The sequence below is a fragment of the Plecotus auritus genome, assembly GCF_963455305.1.
Source record: "Plecotus auritus genome assembly, chromosome: 12".
In the NCBI taxonomy this organism is placed as follows: domain Eukaryota; kingdom Metazoa; phylum Chordata; class Mammalia; order Chiroptera; family Vespertilionidae; genus Plecotus; species Plecotus auritus.
Genome location: NC_137778.1, coordinates 20669817 through 20696336, shown reverse-complemented (window position 1 = coordinate 20696336; position 26520 = coordinate 20669817). Strand labels below are relative to the sequence as shown.

At 48.2% G+C, this 26520-nt stretch overlaps 1 protein-coding gene across 3 annotated transcripts in view; it reads left to right on the top strand.

The window, feature by feature from the left end:
• CACNA1E (calcium voltage-gated channel subunit alpha1 E) overlaps positions 1 to 26520 on the top strand; it is a 265342-nt gene that overhangs the window by 12886 nt on the left and 225936 nt on the right. For all 3 annotated transcript variants that reach the window (XM_080648664.1, XM_080648663.1, XM_080648662.1), the window contains exons 2-3: positions 17094 to 17199; positions 17691 to 17830. In XM_080648664.1, coding sequence (XP_080504790.1) covers positions 17094 to 17199; positions 17691 to 17830 — 246 coding nt within the window. The remainder of the gene's footprint in view (positions 1 to 17093; positions 17200 to 17690; positions 17831 to 26520) is intronic.

Below are 26520 nucleotides of genomic sequence, written 5' to 3'. Positions count from 1 at the left end.
TAATCAGCTTCTCTCCAGCCACAGCCTGCCTCAGCCACCATAATCAGCTTCTCTCCAGCCACAGCCTGCCTCAGCCACCATAATCACCTTCAATCCAGCCACAGCCTGCCTCAGCCACCATAATCACCTTCTCCCCAGCCACAGCCTGCCTCAGCCACCATAATCACCTTCAATCCAGCCACAGCCTGCCTCAGCCACCATAATCACCTTCAGTCCAGCCATAGCCTGTCTCAGCCACCATATTCACCTTCTCTGCAGCCACAGCCTGTCTCAGCCACCATAATTACCTTCTCTCCAGCCACAGCCTGCCTCAGCCACCATATTCACCTTCTCTGCAGCCACAGCCTGTCTCAGCCACCATAATCACCTTCTCCCCAGCCACACCCTGCCTCAGCCACCATAATCACCTTCTCTGCAGCCACAGCCTGTCTCAGCCACCATAATCACCTTCTCTCCAGCCACAGCCTGCCTCAGCCACCATAATCACCTTCTCTCCAGCCGTCTCAGGGCACCAATGCCTGAAGGCACCACCCTCCCCAGACCTCTGTGCCTGTGCACTTGCTGCTTCCTCTGTCTGGAATATCTTCTCTCACCCTGACTTCTGGGCTTTAAAACTCAGAGATTATTTTGTCCAGGAAGCCTTCCTTGATGTCTCTCAGCAGAGTAAGTCAACTCTCTCCTCTGGGCTCCCCTATGGCACCTGGTTTATTACTTTATTCTAACACTTACCATGCAGCTTTAATATTGATTTAAAATTCTTGCAAGGGAGAGGGCATTATCTATTCGTTTTTTTTTTTAATTACCAGAACATAGAACAGTAATGAACATTGGCATTTAATGTATTTGTTCAAATTCAGATAATTTTTTTAGTTTAGTTCAATTTTTTTTTTTTTAAGGAAAAGCATTCTATTTCTGACAAGATGAGGTTGTAGTCAGCTAAAAACCCTGGATCTTTTAATATGAATTGATGACAGAGTTAGTTTTTCCTCACTGTTCTCATTCATTTTAATTTTTGAATCTAAATTCAGGACTCTTTGTTTATTTCAAATACATTTAATCTTCTTGCTTTTGGTCCAACAATCCATCTGTAGAAATCTTTTTCGAGTGGGGACAGGGAACTAACATTCATTGAGTGTCCACCAAACTTCAGACTCTGCATTTTAACAAGACAGTCTAATGAGATCATTGTTATCCCCATTTTAATGATGGGAAAACCGAGGCTGAAGAAGATTAAGGCATTTGCCCGAGGTGGTCTGAGTCCAAAGTTCAAGTGATTTCCGTTGCACATGGACTGTAGACCTGCTGCTGTTATTAATGAGTGAGCTCTCCACCCTGAGCTCTGTGCCATCAGCAGACAGCATGTGCTTTATGCTTTCCTTCAAATAATTGATAAAAAGATGGTTAGAATTGGGGGCCTTTCTTCTGCTCCTCATCAGTGCATTGATCAGTGCTCTTCGACTGTTAAGCCTTTCTCAAATGTTCTGAACTGGGCTTTAGTGGCTGACATTTCTCTATTTTGTCTATAAGAATACTGTGGGAGATAGCCTTGTCACATGCTTTGCTGAAATCAATACACACTTTTATGACTATTTCATGTCTATTTTAGGCTGGAATGTAGCAACTTGCTTTCTCCAAAGTCCACTGTAGGTATCATTTCCAGAGATTCATTGAGACAATCTTTTATCTCTTTACATGAGAATAGAAGTGCCGAACCCTGGAATCTCAGGAGTTTAATGGATATTAGACGTCATCTAGCCCTGGGCCCAGCGGATAAAGGCTTTGCCCTAGAGCTTAGGATTTACCGTCCCAGCTTTGGGAGCATTAGAGCATCATGGTTAAAAACATGGCCCTTGGATTCAAATTTTGGTACCATCTCCACCACTTCCTAGCTGTGTGCCTAGGGGAGCTTCTTAACCTTGCTGTGCCTCCGACTCCTCAAACAAAATGGAAATAGGATGTTTCTCCTAGGATTTTTGTGAGGATCAGATGAGATAACACATGTAAAATGGTAGAAGGATGTCTGGCACAAAGTAAGCTGTGAATAAATCTTAGCTGTTAGTATCTGGTTAGTTCTGGATGAGTCAACATTAAACCTGTGCAGCTAAGTTTTCTCCTTCTGACAATACTATCTACTTTCTCCTGAGTCTTGTCAGGTTTCCAACGTGAGCACTGCCAGATACTGTTTACATGACCTCCCATTGGTCTTGTAACCTCTCTGAGCCTCAGAGTCTTCAGGTGTGTGACCTCGGTGAGGTCACTTTCCCAAGAATGTTTGAGGTAGCCTCAGCTGATGTGTATGAAAGCCCTTCATGAACATGTTAGATATTAGTGCTAATGTTGATGTTCACAAAGATCGTAGATATCTAACATTTATTATTTACGAGGGGCCAGATTACTGCTCTGCATGTGCTATTGCATTTATTCCTACAGAGATAAGCATTCTGTTTTTCTCTATCTCACAGTTGGGAGATTAAGGCCTGGATAGGTTAACAAATTGGCCCGTTTACTCGGGGAGTGAGAGCTGGAGGCCTTGGTCAGAACCCCAGCTCTCAACCACTGTAGCTAGGGGGTCTTCCCACGAGTCTTTCTGTCTCTTCTCAAAGTTACCGGGCTTACATTTTGTAAGATAAGTTTTTAAACACCTACATAAGAACCTGTCCTTCCGTGTATGTTTCTACTGCTGATTTTATACCAATATCATCCCTAAGGACACACTGGATTTATAATCTAGGAAAAATATCTTCAGGCACAAGAATGGTACAGAATTTTTCCAGCAACCTTTTGATGAAAATGGATCAGTTATTCAAAACCATCAACCTGAAACAAGCTCACTCAATGTTGTTTTTGTTGGTGTGTAAGTGGTAACCAGGAGTTTCAGATGGCTGGTTTGGTGGCATATAAAAGGATCCCTCCCAGAGTCCCACCTTGGCCTCTGGGGTGTTCTCTGCTCAGGGGTTGCCAGCCTCCTAGCTCACTACCCTCTGTCTGTGCAGGTTGGTGGGTATTCAGTGTCCCTACCATGGATTGGACTCTGTGAACTACGGAGGAAGATTCTGAAAAGACTGGAGGGATGTGAGAGGGAGGTATCAACTCTCCATGTCTTGGAGACATTGGACACTTGCCTAATAAACTTGTTGAAGGTCATCTGACCAGGACACTAGAAGACATTTTACCTGAGGAAACTGGAGAGTGGTGTGGATGTGAATAGAGTTCTAGGGTGTGTCCCTTGGTTTCTGGAGACCAGGCAGAAGACACAAAAGAAATTAGCGAGTGGACCTCAAAAAAAGAGAGAGAGAGAGAGAGAGAGAGAGAGAGAGAGAGAGAGAGAGAGAGAGAGAGAGAGAGAGGAGAGAGAAACTGCCTCTTCTTTCTTCCAACTTCGGATTGTATTTGCATGGGATTTTGTGTTTATGAAATAACAGCCATATGGATGCTCAAGGATGCATGTGTTCTGGTCTGTTAATCTGAGGAGCAGTTGAAGGGTGTGGGCTTGTCTGGAGGTGGGGTGGGTGGTAACATGAGGAAGGGGCAGTTCGGGGAACATGGGCCTATGAAACTCAGAGGATTTGGGCATTTTGGCAAGATAATGCTCCCTTCTCATAGATAGTTGTGTATGTATGTATTTATTTATTTTTGAGATCACCATCTGCCCTTCCTCCCACAAAGTTCTATGGAGCTTCTTTCCCTGGTGATGACTAGGGAGTAACAGACAAATGCCCACCTTGAATGTAAGGCTCAGAAAGACTGAGCTCATTTCTGTTGCAAACATCAGTAGGCAGGCTCAAAGAGCAAAACGAAGGGAAAAGATTTGGGGAAATGAGAACTGTCTAACACAGTGGTTCTCAACCTTTCTAATGCTGCGACCCTTCAGTACAGTTCCTCATGTTGTGGTGACCCCCAACCATAAAATTATTTTCGTTGCTACTTCATAACTGTAATTTTGCTACTGTTATGAATCGTAATGTAAATATCTGTGTTTTCCGATGGGCTTAGGCTCTACAGTAGCGGTTCTCAACCTGTGGGTCACGACCTACAGGTTGAGAACGGCTAGCAGGGTCGCCTAAGACCATCGGAAAACACAGATATTTACATTACGATTCATAACAGTAGCAAAATTACAGTTATGAAGTAGCAACGAAAATAATTTTATGGTTGGGGGTCACCACAACATGAGGAACTGTACTGAAGGGTCGCGGCATTAGGAAGGTTGAGAACCACTGCTCTAACAGCTTCCCACATTTCCACGGTGAAAGAGGCTGGGTTCAGAACAACCCTGCACAATGGCGAGGTTTTTCATCTCTCTCTTACCTTCATGTATTTTTGCCATAATGTGTTGCCAGTATTTTTTAGGGTTAGGGTTCAGGCCTGGAGAGTCATCCATTCCTCAGTATGTATCCCTGGAAAGGACATAATGAATGCCTGTTGTTTGGCTGACACTCTACAGTGTGCGTTAGAGACGTGGAGCATTTAACCCAGTCCTGTGTTCTCATTTTATTGGCTGTTAGCCCAAGGCCACTGGTAGATGTGGTCTGACAGATTCCATTGGCTGGTCTCTTCCCATTCTTTGTACAGCACTGCCTCAGATCAGGCCAGAAGACTAGCAGGTGCTGTTCCCTTTTTAGGATGACACCTTGAACTGCTTGCCTGCATCTGTAGGACCCACTGCCTATGAGACTAAACCCATGGAGGAGTAAAGGATCGATAGATGGGAGAAGAGCAGAGATCTCTTATCCATCATCAGAGTCATCATGAAATGGGTCTGAGACATTTTGCGGGGTGTCTTTGGGACATGAGCTTGAGTTGGAATTGGGGCCCTTTGCTGTGTTGTCTTCGCTTCACCAAAAGCTCCACTGTCACACTTCCTTTGTCACTCAGCAAAGGACCTTGATTTTTATTAAAATATGTGAATATTTTCTTAATCAGTCCTCTTTTGCAGGGAACCATAGTGTGGTGTGGAGGAGGCAATTTAATGACTTTTTCTTGAACTTGCACCTTACTGAATGCTTCTGCTTTTGCAGCTTGTTAAGGAAATAGGTGTTGAGGGCACAGGTGGCAGCAGAAAAAAACTTTAGTATCCAAATAGAGAGTATAGAAAAGGCTTGCAATAGGTTTATGGAAAAGCAGCCTTATGTTCACCCCCAGGCTACCATTCTGAGGATTCTAAGCTATCATTAACCATCTCTTAGAGATGTTAGAAACATCTTGCCATGAGCTCCTATTCTTGAAAATTTAGTAGTATTGCCATTGACTTATATATTTTAAAGGTATTCCTAGGTGTGGCAGGATTTCAGTTTTTAATGTTATTGTTGGATGTCCCCATTAGTAACTTCTCCAAAAATGGTTTCTCTCAGTTGTAATAATGGGTGCTCCTTCTTTCTCCCTGATTTCCTTTCCCATCATGTTACCTATTAGCACCGCAGAATAATAGAATATTAGAGTCACAGGGACCTAAGAGAAACTCTAATTAAACCCTCAATTATCTGTAAGAAAGCTGAGAGCCAGAGAGGTTAAAAGACTGACCACAGGTCTTTCAGTGCAAAGCAGGGGCTGGAACCCAGGGCTCCTGATTCTAAGTCCAGGGCTACTTTTGACCACATTTCCTCTTTTCTTTCCTCATTACCCTTTCTCTGCACAATCACCTTTCTTCTAGCCCCTCATCCTTGTCTGGGGCTTTCTCATCCTTTTATTAGTTAGCAAGCATATATTTTTGGTGTTTCTCTTGGGTTGGGGCATAGGAGGCTGGATATAGGGATCATGATTAATAAGAAAAGACCTAAGAAAAAGTAGGATGTCACCCCAAAACAGCAGGATATACATTTTTTTTTCAAGTGCACATGGAACATTTTCTAGGATAGACCACTTGTTAGGAAACAAAACAAGTCTCAATAAATTTTAAAAAATTGAAATCATATCAAACATCTTCTTTGGCCATATTGGTATGAAACTAGAAATCAATAATACACAAAAAACTGAAGAACACACAAAAATATGGGGGCCAAATAACATGTTACTAAACATTGACCTGGTTAACAATGAGATCAAAGAAGAAATCAAGAGATACCTTAAAACAAATGAAAACGAGAACACAACAACCAAAAAATCTATGGGACAAAGCAAAAGCAGTACTAAGAGGGAAATTCATAGCAATGCAGGCCTATTTCCAGAAACAAGAAAAATCTCGAACAATTTTACTTTATACTTTAAAGGAACTAGAAAAAGAACAACAAACAAAGCCCAGAATAAGTAGAAGAAAGGAAATAAAGATCAGAGAAGAAATAAACAAAATGAAGTCTGAAAAAACAATACAAAACATCAATGAAGCCAAGAGCTTGTTCTTTGAAAAGATAAACAAGATTGACAAACTTTAATCAGACTCATCAAGAAAAAAAGAGAGAGGATCAAAATAAATAAAATCAGAAATGAAAGAGAAGTAACAACTGACACCAAAGAAATACAAAGGACTGTAAGAAAATATTATGAAAAATTGTATGCCTACAAATTGGACAATCTGGATGAAATGGATAAATTCTTAGAAAAATACAATCTTTCAAAACTGAATCAGGAAGAATCAGAAAACTTGAATAGACAGATTACAACTAATGAAATCAAAGCTGTAATTAAAAAACTCCCGACAAACAAAAGTCCTGGACCAGATGGCTTCACAGTTGAATTCTACCAAGCAATCTAAGAAAAAAATGACACCTATTTTCCTCAGACTATTCTAAAAAATGCAAGAGGAAGGAAGACTCCCATGCACATTTTACATGGCCAACATTATCCTAATTTCAAAACTAGGTAAAGACATTACAAGCAAAGAAAATTATAGGCTGATAACCCTGATGAATATAGATGCTAAAATCCTCAGCAAAATATTAGCAAACCAGATCTAGCAATACATTAAAGAGAAAATACACCATTATCAAGTGGAATTTATTCTGGGGATGAAAGTTTAAAACAGTATTTGCAAATCAATAAACAGGGTTCACCGCATAAAAAAATGAAGGATAAAAATCACATGTTCATATCAATAGATGCAGAAAAAGCATGTGATAAAAATCCAGCACCCATTTATGATAGAAACTCTCAGCAAAGTGGGAATAGAGGGAATATACTTCAACGTAATAAAGGCCATATATGACAAACCCACAGCCAACTCAATGGGCAAAACCGGCAAGTGTTTCCCTTAAGATCTGGAAGAAAACAGGGATGTTCACTTTCATCACTCTTATTCAACAAAATACTGACAGTTCTAGCCACAGAAATCAGATGATAAGAAATAAAAGGCATCCAAATTGGAAAGGACGGAGTAAAACTGTCATTATATGCAGGCGACGTGATCCTGTCCAATAGAGAACTCTAAAGATTCCACCAAAAACCTAGCAGAATTAATAAATTAATTCAGTAAAGTAGCAGGATACAAATTTAATATTTAGAAATGGGTGGCATTTTTATACACCAGTAATGAACTGTCAAAAAGAGAAACTGAGAAAACAGTCCTATTTACAATTGCATAAAAAATACCTAGGAATAAATTTAATCAAGAAGGTAAAGGACCTGTATTCAGAAAATTATAGGATACGGAAGAAAGAAATAGAGGAAAATACAAAGCATGTCTTGTGTTCTGGGATAGAAAGAATTGACCTCATTAAAGTGTCCATACTACCCAAAGCAATTTATAGATTCAGTGCAATTCCTATCAAAAAACAAATACTCCAAATACTTAATAGTATGTAGAACCAAGTAAGACCATGCACAGCCACAGCAATCTTGAGAAAGAAGAACAAAGTTGGAGGAATCACGCTACCTGATATCAACCTATACTACAAGGCCATAGTAATCAAGACAGCATAGTATTGGCATAAAACAGACATATTGATCAGTGGAACAGAATAGAGAGCCCAGAAATAAGCCCATGTGTTTATGGTCAATTAATATTTAATAAAGGCGGCAAGAACATGCAACGGGGGTAAGGACAGTCTATTCAATTGGCTGTGCAGCCAAGCCTGAGATCCACTGATTGAGGTGTGAGCTTTTTATCTGATTTGCTTCTTCGGCTATGCTTTCATCACATGTCCTGGCTGATTTGTCTCAGTTCCCTTGTAGGCTATGGTGAAATAGCAGGAGCCCACGGGTATTCACGAATTCAGCCTGAGAGAATGGGGTGGTTAATTCTTACATTTCATGGCACCAGCAAATCATTCACCTGTGGCTGCTTCTGGCATACACCCAGCTGCACAGGTACCAGCCTTCTGTGATAAGGGTGATACTGCAGACTATGAACTCAGGTCTAGCTAAGGGGACAACTTGAGGCTAAGGGACAGAGCCAGAGTGAGCCATGCTAACCCAGAGGCCCTTGAGCAAGTGACTGAAGACTCGCTGGCCTTGCTTCCTATCCATTTGTTAGCCCGTATGCATATGAAGGTTGATCAGCTCAGCTATCAGATATAGGAATTTCCTCCTCAGTATCCTTAAAGGGCTCCAAGAGACACAGAACTTACTGTAAGTGGTGTTCTGGAACTGGCTCATCCCAGCTCTTGGGTATCCATCGTGTGTGTCTCTTCCCAATTCCATGCACATTGATGTCAAGGTGGTAAGCTTCAAATTGGCCATGGAGAACCATTTACACTCCAGAAACCGCCAAATGCTACACATCAGGGCTTTTGTCCCTTCAGTAAACACTTGTTTACTACTTAACAAAATACACTTTCCATTCACCTGTGGAACAGTGAGACTTCTGTGCATTGCCCCAGTCTGCCTCTGGGTGGGTATTCCACCCTTTGATCTGAGCCCTACCCTCCGGAATAACTTAGGCAACATCTGACCCCCTAATACAAGCTAGTCCTGCAGCTATTTGCAAACACCTACGAGGGCCCCCTCAAGTCTTCCCTTTCCAAGCTGAGCATCCTTCGTGCCTTCTGTGTTTTCTCATGTGACTTGGGGGCTCAGTCGGTATCCTTGAACACTGGGGTACATTGCAGGGTTTTCAAAGGAAAACAAAATTCTCTAGACGGCCTGTGGACTCTTTCACCAAAGGCTTTTCATTTTCTTTGTATAGTCTGACGCCCCACGAAGTGAGTGTCAGTAGGAACTAGGGTGTAGTCCTGGGTGTGGTTGCTGATTGCAGCCTACGCTCTTCTTTCCCGCGTTCCTGCCAGAACTCTTGATGGGCTCCAACTCCTCAGAGTGTCATCAGAGCACAGTGTGGTTTCTAAAACAGGTAATTTTCCCACCGCTGTTTTGTTTCCTTCCAGAGGCCTTTGATATTCCCCTTTGCTTTCTTCCCTTTTCCGCACGGTTCAATCATCTGTCTCCTGCTCACCGAAACCCTGCATCGCATGACAGCGTTTTGAGTCCAGGATTCAGTCAGACACGTAAAAAGTGAATTTGTTAAGATTCATCTGACTGATGGTAACTGGGGCAGAAGATGAGACAAGCGGGTATTGTCTTCGGGCCTTAGAGCCGCCACTGCCCACCCTGCCTTTGCAGTTGGGATCGGATGAGTCTGGAGTTGACCTCAGTATTGGTTAAGAAAAGTAGCAATAATGTGAATTTCAGTCACTTTATACAGAGGGCAGGGACATGGGAGTCAGATGGGAATTCTTTGGTCTAAAAACAATGAAAGTTTTAAATGAAGCTTTACGTCAATATTCAGAGTAATAATGCTCACGTTCTTTTGTTTTGACTGACTAAATCCACTGACCTCCCTAAGAACAGTGGACGGTGCTGGCCAACAAAAAGCCCTTGGAACTCTGCCTCTTTGCTGTGTTCTCATCATTGCTTTTCTTTGTCTTTCATTCATTAGGCTTTAAGTCTTTAGGAGTAGGTGTAATGGCATTACCATCTTCTTGACAGCTACAGAGAGAAAGAAAGAGAGAAAGGAGAGATGTGAGTGTGTGTTTGTTCAGGACTGCCTGTCAGATGGTGAATTTGAACAGAGGCAGCTGTTGTCATGGTGATGGCAGGTTTCATCCCACCACCATGGAAACCAAAGTTAAAAAACTGATGTTAAGGCTGGAAGTCACATGATACATTTTTGTTTTTGTTTTCTTTTTTTTAAGAAAAGAAAAGGGTTTTTTTTTTTTTTTTAAAGGCGAGGTTGGGTGGTGACAAAAATTGCAATAAGGAAAGTGATGATCATGAAATGGGTCAACGGCAAGTAGGCAGGGCTTACACCTCATTTTCCTGGGGTGGGCCTGGCGGGGAATGCAGTGTGGATTTCCAAGTGTGGGGCCAGAGCTGTGTACTGATGATTGTCACAGGGGTTTCACCCTTGCTGTTCGGTGACAATCACCCTTTGTCCATCAGCCCAGGACAGAGACTGGAAACTTGAAATGAAGGACTGAGAAAAGACATGGAAATGGAGTCAAGGGTGTGACTTGCTCCAGATATGAGGGTGGCCACACATTGATAAGTTTGGATGATTGAAAAGTTCATCTGTGGCCCCTCAGAACCTCAAGGAATGCAGTTCCCATGCTTATTCCCTCTTCTGGGTCGGTCTCCTTTGGGCCTCAGTGTCCTGCTAGGTCAGTCACAGGCGTGAGTGCAAGGAAGTCCAGAAGGAGCCCATATGGACGTACATTAGCCTCTGGGCTGAGGCTCCTTGGACTTCTGCTTACCTTTACCTGGTGTCTCACCTGGGCGGAGCTGGGTAGAGAAGGCTTGAGGAGAGACCCTGTTGGAATCACATACTCACTCCTGCTTCATAGTGGGATCTGGAGCAGAGTGACACAGCCAACCTTCAGGAAGGACAGCTGGCCCACACCCATTTGAACAGGACTGGCTGTAACTTTCTTTGCAGTCTGTGGAGGGTTGAGGACCTCACTCATGGCCTGTGCAGATAGGCCAGGCACACCAGCCTCTAAGGATGGCGAGGATGATCAGGAGGGAGCAGACACACTCTGGAAATGCTGGTGGTGGCTCGTGCTGTGTCTGCGTTTTAGGCACAAGGTCCTGTCTCTTCGATGCTGCCAGCCGGGTTGGTCCTTCCAGGACAAATGTGTGGTTCTCGTAGCCCAGGCGAGGGAAGTATGATCTCACCAGCATGATCTCACTGCGCTTCCATCAGGGTCCGCAGGAGCTGGAGCCGGACTTCTGTGGTGGCTCAACCCTCCTGTGCTTAGCCCTGGCCTTGGTGTGATTAATGTCCCTTCTAATCACCAGGAGAAATTGCATCAGAGCCATCAGCTTCATAAATCCTCCTCCGGGACTGGTGTTTGGATGTGCTTTCCATAGTCCCGGGAGGTTCTGGGCCAAATGTCTTTGCACTCTTCCCGGAGGCCCATTACCATAATTTTCTTTTAAATCCCTCATTGCGGTGGGCCTCTTCAGCATCCGCCCCGGCTGCAGCCAGCCAGGACGCTCCGAGGCCGTGACCACGCACAGATGCGTTCCCCCAAAGCTTGCAGCCATAGCAGACGCTTAAAGATGGATTTAGTCGGATAATAAAAACGTGCATTTGTGTAGCACCTTACAGTTTTCAAAAAGCTTTCATCATCCGATCCGTTTGTATTTCTTGTTTGGTTCTGTGGGAGTGGCCAGGGGGCTTTCTCTGACCTGAGTAACATGTTGGGCAGTTTTTGCAGTGAGAACCCTGGCTCCGGTGTTCCATTGCCAAGCTTCATTCTCCCCACTGCATGGCAGGTCTCGGGGAAGTGCTGAGTCTTCTCAAATGAGAACAATAGCATGCCAGCCTTGGATAGCTGCCTTTCACTACCGTTCATATTTAAGATGTTCTCTTAGGAGGAGTGCTTGTGGGAGTAGCACACTAGACAGGGCCCTTCCCTGTAACAGTCTTCGAGTCAACATCCCACTTGTTAGAATGATATTTATGTGCAGGTGAGGGAAGGGCAGAAAGATATGCACAAAAACACCTGGGCCGCCTTCTGAGACTCCTAGGCTCTTAGCATTAGACATCCAGACGCAGGGGGCTGGGATGGAAGGGGAGTGGAAGGAGACAGGCATCTTTGGAGGGGCAGATGTGGGTACAGGAGGTGAGGCATGCTTCCCCTGAGACTGTGGGATACTCTAGACTCCCCAGGAGTTCGCAGGCAATGCCTGAGTGACCCCAGGCTGCTCCCCACAAAAGTACCATCTCCATTAGGCCTGGAGTCCGGGAGAGAGCACAGCGTTCTGTCTGCCTGCCGTCCCTGGTGGCCCTCAGCCCCTCTGAGCACTTTCAGTCTCCGTGCTGTTCTGATGCCACAGTCTCTGAGAGCTGGCAGCTGGGAGCACAGGGGACCCAGGAGGTTTAGGGCTGCATGTTCCCCCTGGGGCACCCAGGTTTGCTGCTTGAGGCTAAGTTCTTCCCAGTCCTGTCCCTGAGGTGGGGATAGGAAGGCTCTGCTGGGCCAGGCAGAGGGAGGGCTTCACTCTGTTGACAAGCAGGACCACCGCCACCACTGTAGTCTGAGGGGCAGCCCTCCCCTCTCCCCAGCTTTCTGTGCTTCATGGAGGAAATGAACAAATGGCAGGTGTGCAGGCCAAGTAGGGCTGCTCAAATTAGCTGTGTTGCTAAGGAAACAAGTCAACCATTGGGAGGAAGGAGCTTTGGATAAAGGAGATAAATCAATAAGTGAACCTATTTTTATCATTTCCCTAATGATTGTCTTAGAGCTGCTAGACAGGAAAGAAAGTTGGAGCAACACAGGTCCTCATTAGCGGGCTCAGGGGGAGAGAGGAGTGAAGGGGTGTTGGGGGAGGTTGCCAGGAAAGTTTATGAAATGAGGTGGAAGCAGCAGACAGAGACAGATAAGGGAGAGGAGGTATTTTTGCAAGTTTCAAAGCACTTTCATGGCCATTTCCTCATTGGTCTGGTCCCTTTGTTCTACTGTGTTCAATCCCCTGAGGAATCCTGTACTGATTTCCATGACCCTTAGGGTTGGGTGGGTTTTTGTATTCATTGTTTTCTTTTTCATAATACATATCACTCTAATTGATTTTATAATCAGAAAGGTGTCCGACTGCTGGTTTAGACCCCATCATAAATGGCAGTAGGATATCCCTCTCACAATCCAGGATGGCTGGCTTCTAACTAACTGCTCACCTGCTTGCCTGCCTGATCGCCCCTAACCATCTCAGCCTGCTGGCCTGATTGCCCCTAACTGCCCCCCGTGCCAACCTGGTCACCCTCAACTGTCCCCCCTCTGCTGGCCTGATCGCCCCCAACTGCCCCCCTCTGCTGGCCTGGTTGCCCCCAACTGCCCCCCCTTGCTGGCCTGGTTGCCCCTAACTCCCAACCCCCCCCCCCCTGCCAGCCTGGTCGCCCCACACAGCCTGCTGTTCAGTTGTTTGGTTGTCCCTCCCTAACCCTCCTGCTGGCCTGGTCACCCCATGTAGCCTGCTGTTCAGTTGTTTGGTCATCCCTCATTAACCCCCCTGCCGACCTGGTTGCCTCACACAGCCTGCTGTTCAGTCGTTTGGTTGTCCCTCACTAACCCCCCTGCCGGCCTGGTTGCCCCACACAGCCTGCTGTTCAGTCATTTGGTTGTCCCTCATGCAGCCTGCTGTTTGGTCATCCATCCAGTTGTTTCGGTCGTGACGGCCCATGGCTTTTTATATATTGGGATATTGCATTAAAGGGATTTTCTGTATATGCTGGTTTCTTTTTGTGAATTACTAATGTGTATACACAGGGTACAGTACAAAAAGTTCAAATGGGTAAAAGTGTGGAGAACGTGCAGGGTAGGTACCTTTTGTGAACATACCTCAGGCTCTGGTTTTCCTGTGCTGTTACTGAGTGCCCCCCTGTGTGCTGGTCCGCAGTGGCACAGAGGTGAATAAGACAGGCAAAGCCCCTGTCCTAAGGTTTCCACACCTCATTGCTTTGTTAGCTCCATTTGTTCAAGATTTCAAACCACTATCAGTGTGGACACTGGGGAGAGATATTGTCCAAAATGTGTTTAGTGTCAGGCACAGAATGGAATGGGAATCACCGAACTCCTGGGAAGAAGGAGTCAGGGTCCCAGACAGAGTTCCTTCCACCTGTCCCAGGAAGGGCCGGTTCTTTGAGGCCTTGGCAACTTGGAGCTTCCTTTGATCTTCCCAAGTCATACCTTTATCTAGCCGGTGAGGTGCATGGGCCATTATTTGAGTCCAGGCTCTTCACTTTGGAAATGTAGTAGAGGTTCTATCGGGCTTGAGGTTCTACCAGTGGGAGAAAGGGGAGTGGTGCCTCCGAGTCAGTCCCAGGGGTGGGGGTGAGCAGGAAACCCTGGACTGAGCCATGAGCGAATACAACCCTGACTTGTGATGGCTCCTCAATGGAGTTTGCTGCTTCCATTCATTTACGTCTGCCTTTAACATTGAGTGAGCTCCTACTGTGTACCAGGAGTCCTGGAAGCACTGACAGTGGAGAGATGACCAAAACACTGTCCCTGCTTTCAAGAGATAGTTGTTGTTGTTTGGGGGAGGGAGGAGATAAATATGAGGAGAAATAATAAAATAGTACAATCAAGGAGCTATGGGCAGAGAGAGAAACCTTCACAGATAAGGTAACATTTCAGTTTGATCTTGACATATGACCAGAGAGAAGGAGAAAAGCCATTGTAGGAGGAAGCAAAAGCACCAAGTGCCCACTCTGTGCTTTTTTCAGAAAGAGGAGTGGACAGGAGGATGGAGGGAGGGCTCTCAGGGAGAGGGGTGGGGCAGCCAGAACCTGATGTCCTGACCTAAGATTTCTCCTTCGCCGTCCTTTCTTTCATCTAGTCCACAGACACATGCCACTCCTAGAGTCTGACCTTTCCTTCTGCATCAGAATCTCACCTTTTAATTGGCCCAGACATAAATTTTTCCTGAGCTGTGGATGATCTATGAGGCCTAAAGGGACGTCCCTCTCAAGGGTATATGTATTTGGATACTTTTCAAAATTGTTAGCCAAAGAATCACTGCTCTGAATGGGTCTTTAGATATCAGACCATAGAGAGAGGATTGTGGGAATGGGGAAGGGATATGGAAATGAGGTCTTGTCAGAAACTCTGAATTACCAAACTCTCACCCTTAGATTCTAGCCTCCGGGCCTTAGGTAGCACCATTCATCGAGACCTCTTGAATTCTCAGCCATCCAGACACCTGGCCAGTCCCAGGGCGCCTGGCTCAGGAGCAGCGGGGCCCAGAGCCGTCCTCCTGCCCTGAGCGCCCTGAGCGCCTGCATTGGTGATGCCACACCTTCTTGAGTCTAGGCCCATGTTCCCTGCCGAGCCTCATGCATCCGCACTTGGGCTTGTGGCTAGCTGAGTTGAAAGATCCTAGCAGGAAGCTGTACACTCATCTCACCTGACTAGGAAAATGCAGGTGTGTGAGTGGGAGCGAGGAGTGGAGGCCGCAGAGGGGCCGCAGCAGTCCAGGCAGGCACTGCTGGGTGGAGGCCTTGGAGGTGGGCAGGTGCCAGGACCTGTCTCACCTGCAGGTCAGCAACTAAGAGCTCATTTACATTTAAGTCTCTGGTTATCACTTTAAGGCAGGGGTCCTTAAACTTTTTAAACAGGGGGCCAGTTCACTGTCCCTCAGACCGTTGGAGGGCCAGACTATAGTTTAAAAAAAAAAAAACTATGAACAAATTCCTATGCACACTGCAGGCCCGGGACAAGTCGGCTGCTAAGGAGGACAGGCAGCGGCACCCGGCGGGCCAGATAAATGTCCTCGGCGGGCCGCATGTGGCCCCCGGGCCGTAGTTTGAGGACCCCTGCTGGTTTTCAGGGGACTTCAGTCATACCAGTGAGAGCCCTTGACCTCTGCAGCTTGAGTGAGACCGTGCACGCTCCCAGTCCCATTTCCCAGCCCCTGGCCTGGGCTCCTTGCTCGTGTGGAGCAACTTTCTGAGTTTGCATGGGGCCTCGCCAGCTGCCAACCATGGTGAGCCGCCAGCTGAGCCGCACATTTTGTCAACACCCTGAGTGCTCATTGCCGTTGACGTTCACCGGCACCGAGGTCATGGCAGGGATGGGGAGGCATCATGTTAGGATTGGCCCTCCTTCTGGCTCCCCAGAAAGGGCTCTGGGGCCCTACACCTTACATAGCCATCCTGGACGTGTCAGGGGAAAAGGAGAGCAGTCCCTTCCCTTCCCTCCACTTTGCCAGATCAACGACTCCTCTCCCGCCCCGGATTCCAGAATCCGCCAGAGCATAGGTTGCTCTGCAAGACCAGTGGCAACAGCTGGCTTGTGTTTGTCACAACAGTAGTTAAAGAATAAAATGCAGCGTGCAGAGTGACTCAACTCGGGGCTGGTGATCCCTCACTCACACTTTGCTAACAGTCTCCGCTCCGCCTCCCCTTGGGCTGGTGGCACAACCTTTCTGCGGGAGTCAGGATGCTGGCACCAGACTCAGAAAGCTGCTTTTTCTAAAAAGCCCAGGGAGCCCCCTCACCTGTCTTTAGAAAAATGCAGCAGGGAAAAAAGTCCGAATGCATTATCCATTCATTGGTCGTTGTGTTCCTCGAGGCCCCGGCTTTACTGTCCTGGATTCAGACTCATGATCTGCCTGTTTTCTGTGGGGAGACTAAGGCGGGGGCAAAGCAGGCTTCTCCTGGCCCCTTTACATATGCTTCTTCATTGGCTATTAACACAAAGAGAGCTCACATGGAGGCAGCTGTTCCTCTTCCAAGAGCCCTTCTACTCAGGCGCACAGAGGTCCTAGAGGAGGGTCCATTGTGACTCCCGCAGGCAGCAGCAGCCACAGCTATGTCCTGGCTGAGGCACCAGGCAGGCCAGCGGTTTGCAGAGCGGGAAGAAAAGGGGTCTGCATGGTGTCAGTGACTCTGCCTCCCTCTTTTCTTCCGTTTTCAGCTCTAGTTAATTCCAGGATGTGTCCTAGAATTCACTAAGGAACTGGAGAGTACCTTATGTCCAACTATATTATTTTATTGGCTCCACTTTTTTTTTTTTCTTGGAGAAGATGTTTTGTGTTCAGCACCCAATCAGAAATGGTTCTAGTTTCCTGGGCTAAGGACCATCCGCCATCCTGTGTGCTAGAGTAGAGCACGCAGACGGCACAGATACCATGGGGTTGATCAGGTTTGTGTGTTTATGTGCACAGCCGTCTAGGAGGCTGCATCGCTCTCCCTTTGGTGAATCTGTTCCTTAACTCCTCCTTCCCACGCCTTTTGAGTACATGATCCTGGCCACCATCATTGCCAACTGCATCGTCTTGGCCCTGGAGCAGCATCTTCCTGAGGATGACAAGACCCCGATGTCCCGCAGACTGGTATGTGCCTGCCTCCTCTTGCCTCTCTTTCCCCCTCCTCTTCTCCGGTCCCCTTCTCCTTTGCTCCATCACCTGGCCCTTTCTCTCCTCTCTGACCTCCATGGCTAGGAGGAACCCCATTGGGATGCATTAGGGCAAAATGACTGACCTTTCAGACTCCTGCTACCAGCAAGTTCTGAGGGCATTGCAGACACCGTGTGCACACCCCACGGTGGCCAGACAGGAAGAAAGGGCAGGGACAGAGTCCATTCCCTTCCCTCCCTTCCTAAGGGACTTGTGAAGTGACGTGAGCAAAGGAGGTGAAGGGGAGAGGACGAAGGATGCTCACAGCCCGTGTCCTGCAGCCCCCTCGCTTCCCACCTGTGCAGGTGTCCCATAGGAGAGAGGAGAGGTCAGAGCAGAGCGCAGGCCAGGGCGTGCCTTCGCCTGCCTCCCTCTCTTCTCGAAGCACAGCCCTCCGCTGACGGGCACCTCTGCTCCTCATCCCACAGGAGAAGACGGAACCCTATTTCATTGGGATCTTTTGCTTTGAAGCTGGGATCAAGGTTGTGGCCCTGGGGTTCATCTTCCACAAGGGCTCATACCTCCGCAACGGCTGGAATGTCATGGACTTCATCGTGGTTCTCAGCGGGTGAGTCCTTTGGTCTCTTCTTTGTGTTGGGGGCTGTGGTGTCCTGAAGTGGCTGATGCAGCGAACCCGGGGTGGGGGTGGGTGGGACAGGAAGTGCAGAGGAAGAAGTTCGAGGATAAAATTCTCCCATGGGGCTGGACCACAGATGACCACCTGCAGGGGAGTGCGTGTCCTCTGCGGAGGTGCAGGTGGCAGTCTGCGGGGGCCATGGAGCCAAGGTTGGGCTGCTGCTGCTTCTGACTTCTTGCCTGTGCTGGGCTAGTGCTGAGCACATGTCCCGGCTGGTCTTAGCCTGAGGGGCACCCCAGAAGATGCGGCAAAAGATGCATCAGATGCAGTCTTCTTTCAGAGTTTGGAGAAGACCCCAACCATATTTTCAGAACTGATCATTGAGACGCATGTTCTGAGAACAGTTTTTTATGATTTGCAGATTTTTCAACACGAGGAGGCATAATATTGAGTCCCACTAATGTTGGATAAATCATTCCTTTGGAAATTAATACAGCAATGCCACATTGCAGCTGACCCAGAGTCATGGGTGGCACATTTATTTAAGTATCTGACAGATCATCTTTCCTGTGGGAAATGAATAGAGCATGCCTGCACTGGGGCCGATCCAACCCCATTGGCAGCTTAGTGATGGGCTTGGGGTGAGGGGTGAGGGGTGTGCCTCATTTGGCTTCTATGGTTTCCTGTTGGTCTTTGTGTCAGGTGGTTCTTGGTGCCTGCAAGGGAGGGGCAAGCCCGGCCCTTGGGGGAGCATAGAAGTCCTCTTATCCAGGGTCTAGCAGACGGTGGTTCACACCTGTGAGGGAAAGAAGAAAATGGAGTAGAAGCGGGGAGGGGAGAAATATGAGCCTCCATTATGATAAACCAAAAGGGGAGGGGAGCAGAGTAGAAATTTCTTCCAGGGAATAGCCAGGGGCGTGGGGGTGGGCAAAGTCTGAGAGGAGTAAGAGCTTGGAAATATTTGCATGTATCCATTTCCCCCTGGAATAGACATAATACTCTATTTTTAACCTTCACACCAATTGCAATAAAATGATCAGGTTGAAGGTGCAATGGACTGGAATTTACAAATGGAAGCCCGTAGGCAGCCAGCTCAACACAGGGGACAGATAAATAGATAGAGATGATTATTTATGTTAGGAAAACACTTGTTGCCTTACAAAAGGATTTTCTGAAGGTTATTTTTCTAAAAGAAAAATTCTACTGCATTTAAGATATGTTGGTGTATAGAGATTCAATTTATGCATAGAGTTTCAGAAGTCCATGGTCATAGAAAATGCAGCGTACCTGGGCGATGTTTTATTATTTAGTTTTTCCAGCTTTGTTGGGATATGATTGACAGACAAAAATTGTATATAGTTAAGATGTACCATGTGATGTTTTGATATACGAATGCATTGTGAAATGATTACCATAATCAAACTAATTAACATATCCATCGCCTTACCTCGTTACCTTTTATGTGTGTGTGGGGGGGTAAGAACACTTGATATCTCTCTCTTGGAAAATCTCAAGTATAAAATACATTATTATTAACTATGTCACCATGCGGTACAGTAGGTCTCCAAAATGTACTCATCTATAGATGACAGTTTGCACCCTTTGATCGGTAGCTCCCCCTTTCCCACGCTCCAGCCCCTGCTAACCTCCATTCTTTTCTCTGGTACTCTAAGTTTGATTGTTTTTTTCAACTCCACATACAAGTGAGATCATATGGACTTTGCTGCCTTTCTCAATATAGTAAGAGCATCCTATATAATAAAGAGGTAACATGCAAATTAACCCTCACACCGTCACAAGATGGCTGCACCCACAGTGGAGGCGGGGTGATGGTTGACCTCAGGGCACCCCACCCTGCCTGGCGGGGCTTGACGGGGGTTGTCAGGCTGTGCCCCCCGCCTCAGGTCGGGGGACCTGAGGCCGCGTCCCCCACCTCGGTGCCGGGCTGGGGGACCTCAGGCCATGCCCCCAGCCCCAGCGCTGGGCCGGGGGACCTGAAGGTGCACCAGGGGACCTGAGGCTGCGCCCCCCCGCCCAGCAGGGCTTGATGGGGGACCTGAGACTGCGCACCCCCCATCCAGCAGGGCTTGATGGGGGCCCTGAGGCTGTGCCCCCTGCCTGGTGCCAGGCCAGGGGACCTGAGGCTGCACCCTCCGCCCGGCGGAGCTTGATGGGGGTGGGGCCGGCCGGGTCTGGGTCTTGTGCAATTTTGAGGTGCTCGCGGGTGGGCAGGGACTCTGGGTCCTGTGGCATGCCCCAGACTCTGACAGGAGGAAGATTTTCATATACATCTTACTAATTTTCTTTCATCTCTGACACTTCTATTACAGAGAAAGTAAAAATAGCAATATTAAAATATTTCCTTTAATTAATTCCCTTTTAATGTGCACAAATTTCGTGCACTGGGCCACTAGCATTATATATTATTCCTTATTTTCATTAAAATATGTACTGAGTGATCAACATTTTGTTAAATAGATAGACACAGCGTATTTCTCCATTTTTGCAGTTATTTGACACTTAGATTGGTATTATAGGTAATTATTCCAGATGCTCCAGTGTACATGGTTTGGATGTCACGTTTTAAGAGGCATTGTGACAGGTTGAAGTGCTTCTAAAGGTGAGCCTGTTTTCTGCACAGGGTCTGGGACTAGGTGTGTGAGGCAAGGTGGAAGGCAGACAGGCAGGAGCCCAGCACTGCCTTTGAATAAGGGTTGCCGTGTGGTTGAAGGAGCAGATTTGTGGGGTCAGCAGGGTCCTCCATTAGCCTGGCCAAGAAGGCCCTCTGTGTCCTCACCTGCACGCCTGGGACACAGGTGCTGAGCCCTCGGCCAAGGTCCTTGTCCCCTCTGTTCTCTCTCCACCCAGACCTTGCATCTCTCACTCTTAGTGGCTCTTCAGGCATTGCTGAAAGGCCACTGCTGTCCACCTGAGCATTGGCACTTCGCCCCGTTCTTCCTGCACCTACTGACTTCTGTCTCCTTAACTCACATGTGAACGTGTTCCAGGGGAAGGGCTTGGTGTCTAGAGATGGGTGCTGAGGCCGCAGTTCTAAACCCATGGGGCCAGGTCAACAGATCCAGTCTTAGTGTACACGGTGCTGCTGTCCACCCCATTGCCTCTCAGGCGCACATTTCTCATGCTGGAACATCTCTGGAACCAGCCTGTCTCACAGTGATGGCATGATGGAGTTTAACTGACAGCATTTCTCTTTCTTCCTTCGTGGTACATAAAATCATGGGGTCTGAGATGCATGAAATACGTTGTGATGCCAACCTGGGGAGGTGGCAGAGCATGCTTGGGAAATGAGTCACCTGGTGCTCGGAGAGGTGAAGTGCGCAGCCCAAGACCACCTGCCTCCAAAGGTTGCAACTGTGCCTTCTGACCCAGGGCTGGTGCATTCACTGCTGCCCCATGTAGCCCCCCTCCAGGCTCCCTGACACCACCCCCACAGCTGTCCCTGCTGGCAGCTCTGACTTCCCACCTCAGCATGAGGCATCACCTCCCATTTTCCTCCAGTGCACAAGAGGAGTGACAGGTGCCGGAGTGCGACACAGCGCCTCAGGCTGCGGCTGCATGGCTTCTCAGTGTGTGACTGGAGCGGAAGGAGGCTGGGGGGTGCTGAGGTGTCACACAGCTGGCTCAGTAAAAAGCCTCTGTTGCTGACCTTTGCTGAGATGCTGAGAGATGGGGCACTGTCAGAGCACGCAGGAGCACTGCACGGCTCTGCTGGTCTGACTAGGTTTGAGTCCATGTATTCTTCTAAATTCTCCCATTCGACTATGCCAAGCACAGGGCAGGTTCCTTCTCAAATCTTGCCTATCTAGGCACCTGGGCCACCACATTCTGCCGTCACCTCTGACCTTTTAACCTTTAGTATTCTTAGGTCTGGAAGTTGTGGGAGTTCATGGTGTGAAAGTTAATTTGTGTACATTATTCGTCCAGCCCTCATAATCCCCCCAATGAGATCTTGTTATTTTATAGATGAAGAAACTGAGGTTCACAGAGGACCTGTGACCCACTGGGAGGTGGCTACTGGCTCTGGCTCCAAACTCCTTCTTCCACACTCACATTCCCACCGGCAGTCACCTCGCAGTTTTATGGGCTTCGTGGTCTGTAGCTCCTTAAATGCACATTCCTTCCTCCCCTTGGAGCATGTGGGGTGGGCTTAGGAGGGGCGTAATCAGACAGTTGCCCCTGGCCCAAAGCTGAGGCCCATGGTGACTTGAAGAGGACCGGAGCCCCAGGTATCTCTCTGTGGTCTTGGAATACAGCTTCCTGGCCTGTGGTTAAGAAAGCCCACAACTCATGTGGCTTAATGCATAAAGACTGGATCGGAAGTTGCAGCTTGTTTCTTCATGAATTATCTTGTTCATTCACTCATTTATCCATCCATCCATCCATCCATCCACCCATTTAACAAAAATTGTATTGTTGAGTACTCAAGCAACTGCTGGGACTGAGGCACACCAAAGTTAATGTATTCTCATTTCTTCTTAAAAACAGTGGAATTTGCTGTGTCTTTTTACAAACTATGAGCTTACATCACTTGGTGATCTTTTCTTGTATTGGTAACAGTTCAGGAGATGCTATTTCTAAACGTGTGTGAGGCCACCTGGAGAATTCGAAATAATTTTAAGTCATTATTATATATTAGTCTTAAAAATAAGTCACAGTGCCTGGAATAGATGGGCAAGTGATAGAGGAGGGGCGGAGCGCAAAGGCACTGCTGAGCCAGGGGTAAGACAGGAGAGTGAGGGTGAGGACTGTAGCCCAGGGCCTGGGTTCTAGTAGCTACTTAATAAATGCTAATGGAATTATTAGTTGCTTCATCCCAGATTCTCTTATCACCTCTGGGATACACAGGAGGGTGCTGAGGGGAGCCTGGGGCTGTGCTGGGGTTGTCTATTCCCAGCCCTGCCATCCTCCTGGTCTGGCTGAGCCAGGCAGTGTCTACAGTACACCCATCTCCCGTACCTGCGACTCGGCCCCATTTGCTCCCGTTCTGATCACTATGTTAGGGAATGAGAGCTGGGAGCTCAAGCTCTAGCCCAGGAAGAATATTCGCTTCCAGTAATTGGGCTATTTATGGGATTTTTCTCAGGGGCATTATCCCCTGGGTGACGGGTTGGGAGGGAGTCAGGGCTAAATATGAAGACCGAGCCTCTGAGAGGTGGCTGTGGTGGGGAGGGGTAAGGAGAAAGCACTGTCACATCACCTGGCATTGGCCTAGAATGACAGCTGCCATTTATGGAACTACATGCTAGAGACAACACTTCATATCTCTCTGTGTGCACATATATGTGTTATTTCTAAACCTAAAAATCATACTGCCGGGTAAGAGTTATCAGGCCTGAGTATCACCCATGCCCATTTTACAGATGGGGAAGCTGAGACCCAGACACTTTCAATAACTTGCCCAGAGTCAAATGGTTGATATGGTAAAGCCAGAATTTGAAGCCAGGCCTGTTTGCTTTCAGTTCGGGGTGCCCTCCTTCAGCCATGTTGCCTCCCAAGCTCAGTGACGCCTACCCTAGGAATGTAATGTTGTCCCCTTACTTCCTTGTGCACCTTCAGGTTCAGGCCACATGGTGAGAAGTGTGCTGCCCTTCCGTGAAGGAACCCTTTGTTCTCAGTTGTGTGTCGAAGAGTTGGTGATATTACAGAGCTGCAGCTGAATGTGGGTGATGTTTATTTTTCCACCAAAATACCCAAATCAGCTCAGAACATGCTCTGCCACCAGTTTCCCAGCTTTGCTGGGCCCTTAACTGTGAGTCCGTGAGCACATCGCTGGGGTCTGGGCAGGTGTGACTGAGCCTGGGCTTGTCCTCCTTCCTCTGCTGAGGCCATCACCCCAGGGCCGCTGATCACCTTCCCACTATCTTCCTTCACGTCCTTCAAGAGACACGATCGAGTACCCACAGCGTGCCAGGCCCTGTGCCGGGTGTGGGTGGGCTGGGCTGAGTGCCGCCCACTAGGACGCCGCGTCATGAAGACCCAGAGGGCCACCAGCCTCACTTTGGGGGACTTGGGGAAACTTCCTGAAGGAAGCCACATTTCCTGGACACTGGGATGTCAGAATGGGCAGGCGGGACTTAGCTAGTCAATGAAGGAGAGGAGCTTTTCTGGGAGAAATAGTGCCACGTGCAAATCCTTGAAGGTGCGAGCCAGCGAGCAGGATGCTTCTGGGGACTCGGCTGGTGAAAGGATGGGAGGTGAGCCTGGAGAGGTCAGCAGGGGCCCGTGTAGCCCGTGCCGGGGAGCTTGTACTTTAGCCGAGGGCAGTGGGGCGCCATTGCGGGCTTCGAGCAGGCATAGAATGATGAGCGCTGCCTGGTTTTCTTTAACCTGCAGTCAACTCCAGGGAAAGGGATGGGAGGGAGAAGGAAGCCATGGCCGTATCCTTAGCTGCCCTTGGAGAGGATACATCACCCGGCAGGGAGGGAAGACGAGGGGACAGGGAAGAGAAAAGGCCCAAGGAAATGCTGCAGGGTTGCGGGGAGCTGCCATGGCTGGCCCGGTTTGTCGCCCGTGGCACGTGCAGAGAAGTGCAGCCCGGTGCCTGTGGGTAGGAGGACGCTATCTGGAGCTAAATATACACCCGAAGGTATTTTTGGAGGGTTTCTGTAAGGAGGCCGCCCTAATATACGAGTTTCCTGAGCAGCTAACGATCGAGGAAAGCACACTTTTCCTCTCAGAGCACAGTCTCTGGGGTGCTCAGAGTGTGGGGGAGGTGTTGCGATCGCAGTCCTGGGGCCCCCAGCCCAATTTAAATCTCTGCGGTAATAGTATGCTAGCACTTGGTATTTATATCGCATCGCTGTGCAGGGAGCCTGGCAAGATTCTGCAGACCCGTTTTCTACTCGTCTTCTTTGCTCTCAGTGGGCGAAGTGGGGAGGTGGGGAGCAAGGCAAGGATGGAGTGGAGGGAAGGAGGTATGAGAGCTTGTCAGTTGCAGATGGGGAAACCGAGGCTGAGTGAGGTGACGTAAGGGGCTTGGAGCTACTCAGAGGAGCTGTGTCAGTACAAGGAGACAAGGCGTCCCATGCCTTCGTGCTGATGTTGGGGTGCTGTGCCAGTCCTTAGGCCAGGCTGCCCCTCCAGTTCTCTCTTTCCGCAGAGCTGGTGGCTGAGCGCCTGAGGGACCTCCACCTCCTCACCGGCTCCTCCTTCATTTCCCGCTCCGCCCCGGGGAGCAGGCTGCTGCTTGCAGCCTCTCCTTCCATCAGAACATTCCTCTTTTCATTGCCTTGCCCTCCAGATGGGTGAATGATGGGAAAGATCCAGTTTCGAGTATGGGATTTTGATTCAGGGGAGAGGTGGGCAAAAGGCAGAATCGGAGCTGACAGGTCTCCCGTTAGCTCTGCGCAAGTGACACACCTGCTCCTTCAGGGAAAGTCCTCGTGAGAGGCCCCGGTGGTAGGTGACCGGCGGCTGAGCTGGGATAGCTCCGTGGATGATCGACAAGTTTTCTCTTGTATGTACTCTGCCTCTCTTCTATACTGAAATTCATCATTGGTTCATTCAACAGATATACATTGCGTGCCTATTCATTTCTAGGTATAAAACACTGGTGTTGGATGGTTTCTCTGCTGAGAGGCTGCTTCTTGCCACCTCACTGATTGACAAGAGCTCAAACCAGAGAGAACCGAGTGGGGGCCTGAATGGGCCATGGTGTCAGCAAAGGGGAAGAAAGCCAGAAGGGCTGGCGGAAGCTGCAGACTCCCCCGGTGTTTGGTTTGGGACTAGTTTCTGCCTCTACCTTCATTCAGGGCCACATAAGGGAAGAGATTGCGGCCAGGTGCTAAGTCAGACCAGGGTCCTGGGACAGAGCTCCCCTCTGAAGGCTGCTCAGCACTGAGCTGAGTGTGGGGAAGAGGGAGCCGGCTGGACATCCGGGGCCCTGCTTGCAAAGCAGAGCTGGATGCAGCAGACACGCCTGTCCAGGGACTCACAAGTAGAACTGAATATGAAAAGGAGTGTTTGCATTTCTATTGTGTGGGTGACATAGGGCTCCTCACTTGGGAGAGGTTTGTGTACTGTCTGTGGTAAATACAGCCCACAGTTCAGCGTAAAGGTGTCATGGAAGTGGGAAACGCAGCAGTTCTGTGTAATTAATGCGCGTGTCACTGAAGTCAGGAAATGGCAGAGGTGGCGAGTGCAGAGCGGAGCAGGCAGGTGTGGGCAGGGAGAAGAGCAGGTAGAGGAAGGTTTAGGCTGGGCTTACTAAGACTTTGTCACTGAATTTTAGACCTGAGAGACTGATGAATTTGTCCACCTTTTTCTTATTAATTAGTTTTCACAGAGGAGAAAACTGAGGCCCCAGGGGCTAAGCCACTTGTCTAGGGTGGTGGGCGGGGGCTGGGATCCAGGACTCAGCTGTGGTTATGTCCCATTACCTGTGGCACCACTTGCTGCTTGATGGAGTTCAGGCCACCAAGCTGGCGGTGTTAAGAAATGAGGTTGATTTTGATCAGGTGGCTGCAATATACACTATATGCGCAGCTCACACGAAACAGTTTCATCTAGTGGACTAAATGGACTCGGGGCCCTGGGTCCCGGGCCCGAGCCTACCATACGTTCTCTCGGTGACACTGTCTCTCTGTGATACGTACACCATCTCAGCCTCGGTTTCCTTTACGCAGCCTCACTTAGGACGTGAAGGTAGCACCTGTGCTAGC